The following is an 8,137-nucleotide window of genomic DNA, read 5'->3' on the forward strand; positions in this document are numbered from 1 at the left end:
CAGACCGACAGGTCAACCCCCCCCCTCCCCCCGCCCCCTCTTCACTTAATGAGACGTCTTCTGAAAGAACGTTCAGAATGACGTTCAGACGTAAAAAAGGAAATAAGAACAACAGAGATGAAGGCGGAGAAGGAGAAAGACGCAGACAGAGGCAGAAAAAAGAGAAAGTGGATCGATGAGCGAGTGAGGAGAAGCGGTGGAGAGAGAAGGAGAGTTTAGGCTGCTGCTCACTCGGATTTCCATGGCGCCAGACAATTGTTTAGTCTTTTGTTTCCTGACTCACTGAGACAAGAAATCCACTGCGTAAAGCAATTGGAGGCACAGAGGCAGCTACAGAAGCAGCATCGGCAACAGAAGGCAGAAAGAAACGTTATTCTAACATCTGTAGAGCGAGGCGGTCTGCTGCTCGGTGCAGCTGCTGGGACTCCTCTATCATCATTAACAGTGGCGTCTGATTCTACAGCATGTTCAGACCTGGTTCGGTTCCAGCTAGGTCTTTAATAGTTAGGTCTTTTATGGCTTTCTTCTACCTTGGAAACCCAGAGTAGTGCTGCTCATCAACTATGCACTTGTATTCGTGCTGCACCAATCACAAGGCTGTATCTGATGTAGGCGGGCCAGAGGAGAGCTAAACAGGTGTTCCTTCAGATTTCTTCAACATTGCAGAACCAATATTACTGAACAGCCTCGTATCATATGTCCTATTACAGATCAATACTGTCTGTGATCATTCTTAAAGATTAACAGTAGAGTTAAAAAGTGCTGGAAGCCTCCAGCAGCTGGCATGACCTATGTTATTTTCCAGCAGGCTGGTAAAAAATAAAAATAAAAACTAGATCAGCGTAATAACAGTGAATCTGGCATGTGAAAACCCAACTCAGAATGGAGAGACGTCAGGGCTCAGGTGTCTCATTTGACAAACTTGTGGTTGACTGTCATTTCGTCTCAATCCTACCCATCTTCCCCGGGTGTGCCCTAGACTGCATGGCCACGAAAAGGCCCAAAAGGGGTCAACACATCCACGCCTCATTATGTCTTTCAAGTAGAAGAGTAAATGGTGAGAAAATGGTGTGTTTTGCATGTGCTTCATCTGGACCATGGATCTATTTTGTCAGCTTTGTTAAAGAACAAAATCAAGTATGTCTTTGTGTGGATTGTAGCTTAAGAAATGTGGAACCTGACAGATCTCCTCTATGTTCTTGTCAGACAATCAAAATCATCCTTTTGATTAAGTACAATCATTTGTTACTTTTAATTTAGGGCGATAATTCATTAAGTCAAAAATGCTTCTTCCTGTAAAATGTTCTGGCTTAAACGTTCCCTCATGCAGCGTGAGTCAGCGGGCAGATCCCGGCACATCGCTGCCCACACTGCAAATGCATCCAAACTGATTTGTAAGGCCCTTTCATCCACCAAATGCCATTTGTTATCAGTAATGGTAGCTCTGATTCTGGTTTTGGCTCAGAGCTGCTGAATGAACACAGACTCTGGTTGCCAGGTTTGTACCTTTGAGGCGGATGGTGATGCACTGGCTGAGAGGCTTTCGGACCAGGTCCCAGGGGGATAAAGGCAGCTCCTGATCAGGCAACCACTCAGTGTCGCCTGGAAGAGAAGATCAAGCAGAGCTGCGTTAGGATAGTTAGACAAAATCACACAAACTGTGCACACACTTGTTGTACAAAGTGTAAATGAGTGAACACACAATGACAAATACTATGAAGAAGGCTGTTGACCAACAAGAACACAAAATAGTGTATATATATATATATATATATATATATATATATATATATATATATATATATATATATATATATATATATATATATATATATATATATATATATATATATATATATATATATAACGTGGCATAAAGGCATTTTTCTGCCACGCCCGCATTATTCCTAAAGCACAGAATGTACTTTTTTTTGGATGGAACATTAATACACTGAATATTCTTCTCTAATATATGAAGCAGGACTGGAAGTGGGACTGCTTTTTTATTTATTTTAATTTTTAAAGGATCTAATTAGAGTAAACACACATCACATTAGGAAAGGTAACATGATGCATGATGATGAGTTTTAACAATTAAAATGTAAAATGCTTCTTCTGCAGAGAGGAGCACGTCTTTTGGGATAGATATCTCTCTCCCACAATCTATAGATATTTATATATAGATATCTATATATAGATATCTATAGATCTATCTCTCTATATAGTTCTTTTGCCATTTGTAATCAGAGTATGTGTCCCTGGGACACACCTGTCACATATTCATGTTTGCAGAGATTGTTTCCTCCCAACTAGATAACGATATAGGTTTTTTATTTCTACACTCTAAAAACGACCCACAGAAGCGTTTTATAACCACAGAATGTAACGGTAGCAGTTTTAAACATGTTAAAGTTGTTGAGTGGTCGCAATTAAGTTCTGTTTCGGCACCAAAGCTACTTAGTTAAATTTAGAAAATAATTGCGGTTTGGGTTAAACTGGACTTGTGTCACTGCATGCGATGCAGAATGTGTCGTAGTTCTGCTGCTTTTTCCGTGAAGTAAAATAAATAACTTATAAATAATAAATAAAATACTTTTATTTTCAATTGTAACTCAAACTCGGGTCTACAAGGTAAAAGTCCAGTATTTGTTTGACTCAGACACACAATGTACAATTGTAAAAGTTAATATATTACAATGAATATGTCACCAGATACTGTAGAACTTTACAATGAATATGTCACCAGATACTGTAGAACTTTACAATGAATATGTCACCAGATACTGTAGAACTTTACAATGAATATGTCACCAGATACTGCAGACCTTTATGCTTTTCCAACATTATTCTGTGGACAGCAACATTGAGGAAATAAATCCACAGAGGGGTTAATGATTCAGCCAGAGGCTATGTGAAAGATGAATCCAAACAGCAGCTTTAAGGGGGGGGGGAGCTCCCCACTCCACTGTAAACTCATAAAACCTCCACAAGCGAGGGTTTAATTCCCCGGAGGTGACATACAGTATAGCTTTTGCAGACGTCTCCATTTGTACTGAAAACTTCCCAAACTATTGCTGCACATTCATTTTGTCCCCAAGAGAAACTGTTAAACAGGTTTGAGGTTATTCTTACCAATTAAACCTCCAACTTGAAAAATGAACTTTAAACTTCACATAGAACTTCCCCAAAGGAACTAATCCTGCTGTTCTGTAACTGCCGAGCAAACGCAACATAGAAGCAGCAAATACATTAACAGGGAAGTGTCAAAAGGCTACCATTGCAGCTCAGAGTGCACAGATTGGCACTAATGCCGCCAGAGGTTGCTGGTTGTATTCCCATTGGAACCAACTATGTATAAATTAGTTGCAAATAACAATTATTTTTTAATTATTAATTAATCTGCCGATAACTTTCTCTTTGATCTAGAGTATATCCACATTGAGTCATCAAATGTCTTGTTCTGTCAGACCAACAAATCCAAAGCGAATAATTTTACTATAAGGCAGGACAGTGAAAAGCAGCAAAGTCTCCCAATTATACATCTGGAAATAGGGCACACAAAAAAAATCTAAAATCACGATTAAGTGCACATTTGACCTCGATAACGATAAATAAAGGATAACTAATCATGTTGTTCTAAATCCTCTTTTCTGGAGCCAACATGTTTCCAGACGACGGATACGCTGGGTTTTTTGGGCACAAGTTGCTCATTTGGCTCGGACTCGGTGTTCGAGTTAAGCTCCATTATGCTTTCCATGCAGCTGACTGAAACCTTAAAACGACTGACTGAAACCTTAAAACGATACAACGTCTTAAATGATTTATTGATAAGAATAGTTAGCCAATTGACACATGATTTATCGACTAATCATTGCATCTTTACAGGGAAGTTTGGGAATTTTTGCTGGATTGGCCAATGGCACACTCAAATCAAAATCCTTCAACAAGCGTTCTTTGCCGGGGGTTTAAATCAGAAACTATCTGATAAAAGATTATAAATCTGACCAGATATTTGACGTCAGCTGTCTGTTTGCCTTTTTTAATACTGCAGACACATTTTAATTTCTCAAAATCTAATTTTTTAGCTAAAAAATAAATAAAGAAATAAAAACTTGATATAACTGTAGAACGAACGAACGAACACAGGGCTGCTCAATATGACCGGAAATCAAAAATAATGATTAGTTGCAAATTTTAACCCAATAAATGGTAAATGAACGATAACCAATCACGTTGTTCTAAATCTTCTTTTCTGAAGCCAAAATGTTTGTGTGTTGTGTGCAGTTTTGCGGTGCAAATGAGCACAGACAGACAGATACTGGTGGAAATATATGCAGACATGTCGAAGCAAATGAGACACGCATGCAGACACAAAGGCAGAGACCAAAGAGTGTCTGGATGTCTGCAGTTTGATCCACGTTGACACAGAAGAGAGACATGTTCTCCTAAATTGGCATATTCCTCCTCTCTCTCCACCCATCTCATCCATTATGCATCCCTCCACTCCTCGTGCTTTCTTTCATCGTCATCCACCAAAATCAGTCTATTCCCATGTTGTGTGGAGAAAGACGGTCACAGTGTGAGAGACAGTAAACATTTGATCCAGATGTGTAACAACAGACAAACAGCAGACAGTGAGAGAGAGAGAGTTGTAGTCCTCGCTGTTTGAGGCCAAGGACATCGATTTCCTTTTTTATCAGTCTGGGACTCAGAAAGACCTGCACGGCCAAAAAATACACACACCCCTAACCACCCACCCACTCACCCACCCACGCAACCCTAAACCAGCCTTTAGTAAGAGAGCAGAATCATCCACACACTGAGGACATCTGATCGCTAGAAACACAGAAGCAACACGTGCACTCTCCACATGTTCCAATGCATTAATTATTCATCAATTCAAAAAGAAAAGAAAAGCAGAGTGAGTGACGCTCCGGCCATCTCGTCTGACATCTCGTTCCAGCCGAACATACAGCTTTAAGTTAAACTGCAGAGGCTTCGCAGTTAAAACACAAATAAGTCTATGATGTTAAATAAAAGCAAACAGTCTAAGAAACTCATATTTCCCAAAGGTTTCGCTTTAAAGCTCCCCTGTGTAACAGGTTTAGTTGTTCATTATCAAAACCGTTCACAAACTTGTCATTTTTCATGAATATTGACCACCACTATCAATTCCAAGTATTCCCATTGGCTCAAAATCTTCATGAACTGGGGTAGACGCTCTATATTCATGCACCATCTTGAAATACGTTAGCCGGTAAGGGACATACAGGACGTACTGCTCCGACTTTCACGTTTTCGCTGTCACATGATAAACTCAAAGAGGCTGCTAATGCTGCTGATGGGTATTGTCGCTTCCTGGCCCCGGCAAGTTTGAAGAAAGAAATATGGAGGGCCACACATATTCAAAATCAAAATTTCAGGAACAGGAGTCTTTTTCTTTGCTCAGAAAAAGGATATTGAAAAGAGAAAAAGACCAGATCTTTGAAGTGTGAAGGCTACCGTAGCTGTATACGTACTTTGAACTGCGTGGCGCGAGAGAGTGGAACAAATGAAATCACCAAGTTGGACAAGGATGAAAGAAAGAAGGCAGGAAAGACTATCAGGTCGAGAATACGAGTACTGTTTAAGGGAGGGCAAACATAAAAGATGGAAGAAAGGTAGAAGGAAAAGAAAGATAAGGGATGATGTAAAGAAGGAAGGATGCGTGAGAAAGAAGGCTGATGAGTGACAGAGTGATGAAAAATTAAGAAAGTATGGAAAGAAGCAAAAAAAGGAGAAGGGCAGGTATGAAGTGGATGATCATGACAAGAAGGAAAGGAGTTTAATTAAGACGGCAGGGATAAAAGAACACACCTATAAGGATGGAGGCGATACTGGCGGGACTGAGGCCTAGCGGGGGGCGTTGCGCCTCCTCCCTGGCCGTCTGCGATTCCCCACAGACGGTCTGGAGGTAGGAGGCGAAGGTGTTGCTGAGGGTGGAGCCCAGCTGAGACCAACGCATGGAGCGGTCGACCGACACTCTGCCCAGCACCAACTGGCTGCTGGTGACACCCTTCGCCTCCTCCTCCAGGGCCTCCACAGGACACATGGACCCCGCCCCGCCTCCACCTGAACAATGGAGACGCACCAGGACCCGGTACAAGTCTGGAGGAGAGCAGAGGGACAGGGAACAGAGGAAATAATGTCACAGTATGTACAGGGATTTAATGGTAAACTTGGTCTGTGGCCATTCAAGTTGAACATGGACATGTTAAATAGTGCACATAACTAAATAGTATCATTTATTAAATTCCAATGAAACGCCACATTGTGTTACAGTACTGCACAATATTCAATGTTTAGATGTTTGAATGAATGATAAGAAAATACAAGATTGTCATATTGTTTTCCAGCCCTATACAAGTATATATCACCTGCTCCTTTTCTGTTTGTCAACATATCTTTACGTAATGAATTATGAAGTTGAGGATAAAGTATAAAGAGCAAAATAAATTACCACAGCTAACATTACAAAACATTTTATATTGTATTTTAATATTGAAGTTGACTTCAATTAGTTGCCTTCAATTAGTTGACAACTAATTGATTGATAGATCTTTGCAGCTCTACTTTGCTTTTAAGGTGTAACATCCATGTGCACGTGCACGCAAACACGCACGCACACACACACTCACGGAGGTTTTCAAGTAGATCTTTGCAGTCATCAGTTGCAACGTCATGAATAGTGCGATTGCACTTATCCCTCCGCTCAATGTCCTGTTCACTGTGGCTGCAGAGCACCTCCAGACACTCCTACACAGACAGACAGATAGACAGACAGATAGACACACAGACAGACAGACAGACAGACAGACAGACAGACAGACAGACAGACAGACAGACAGACAGACAGACAGACAGACAGACAATGATCACAAATCAGAGGGACCGGTTACTTTGTGAGCCAAGATGAAAGCATGGATGAATGAGCGGCGTTCTTCATTTATATTCAAGTCAGACACTCGGTGTAGTTTAGTCTGGTCTCTCCTCCCTTCATTTAAGTTGATTGGGACGTTTCAGCCAGCAAGGTCAGCGGTCCCATTATCCTGCCACGTTGGAGTCATAAATACACCGAATAGTGGAGACGTTTGGACACTATATTATAGACTTCAGAATAGCAGCAGATCAGTAGTGAACGCAGGAACTTGACTAAATATGGCAACATTGAGATTAAAGCTGCTGAAGTGTTTTTTGGCCACAGGGGGACAGAAGACGCACTGCCCTGAGACGCTTTATTAAGATATTGCTCACATTTTAGCGAGCAATGCCGGTTTACACCCTAGAGTCTAGATCATCTATAAACATGCTTGATGATGATAAACGCATCTCCACAACAAATACTTAAACTCTACCTAAAAATGTATTTGACGTGTACTTTGATTTTTTTTTTGGTCCGTGTTCCTTCCGCTCACATAGAGGGGGCGGGATTTATGACCTGTACTGCATCTAGCCACCAGGGGGCAATCCAGATGTTTTGGCTTTAATTATACAGCCTATGGCTGCTTTGCAAGTCTCTTATTTGATATCTCCCTGCTTCTTGGTTGAACCGGAAAGCTCTTATTCCTGCCCTGAGGAGCAATGAGCAATCTCTGAGGAACTATGAACGAGGGTAGATGAGAGCAGCCTTCTGGGAAGCTGTGCAGCTGAAAGTCGTTGCTAACTCCGCCCTGACAGCTGACAAATTCACGCGACGCTTCAGAGGAAAGGACGTCTCATTGCTCTAAAAACACATCTCCTCGTTTCATCTCTCCTTGGATGATTTCCTTGGATCCCTCCCATGCTTCCTCAGTGGGACAAGTTGAGTTCATGTCCATCTGATAAATGTAAGGCCAATATTCTGCCGGTCTTTTGATAGGTACAGCAGGATTATTGGACTTTAAACCACACAGTAAATGAAACCAAATAAATAAGGTAAAAGACAATGAAAAGCCTTATAGCTTTCCACAGTATAAATCTGTGGTTACAACTAGGGGTGGGGGGAAAAATTGGTACAGCATAGTTGCGCGATAACATTTTTAGTGGCAATACTATATTGGTACACAGGCGCCAAGTATCAGTCTATTATTATATATGTGTTGGTCAGTTTGTCTGCTTG

At 41.1% G+C, this 8,137-nt stretch overlaps 1 protein-coding gene across 1 annotated transcript in view; it reads right to left on the minus strand.

Annotated features, from left to right (window-relative positions):
- The window catches only part of cttnbp2 (cortactin binding protein 2), a 96,255-nt gene that overhangs the window by 17,718 nt on the left and 70,400 nt on the right, over positions 1 to 8,137 (minus strand). The window contains exons 9-11 of the mRNA XM_032522888.1: positions 6,678 to 6,795; positions 5,857 to 6,147; positions 1,507 to 1,602 (exon numbers count right to left, since the gene is read on the minus strand). Coding sequence (XP_032378779.1) covers positions 1,507 to 1,602; positions 5,857 to 6,147; positions 6,678 to 6,795 — 505 coding nt within the window. The remainder of the gene's footprint in view (positions 1 to 1,506; positions 1,603 to 5,856; positions 6,148 to 6,677; positions 6,796 to 8,137) is intronic.

The sequence above is a fragment of the Etheostoma spectabile genome, chromosome 8 (assembly GCF_008692095.1).
Source record: "Etheostoma spectabile isolate EspeVRDwgs_2016 chromosome 8, UIUC_Espe_1.0, whole genome shotgun sequence".
In the NCBI taxonomy this organism is placed as follows: Eukaryota; Metazoa; Chordata; class Actinopteri; order Perciformes; family Percidae; genus Etheostoma; species Etheostoma spectabile.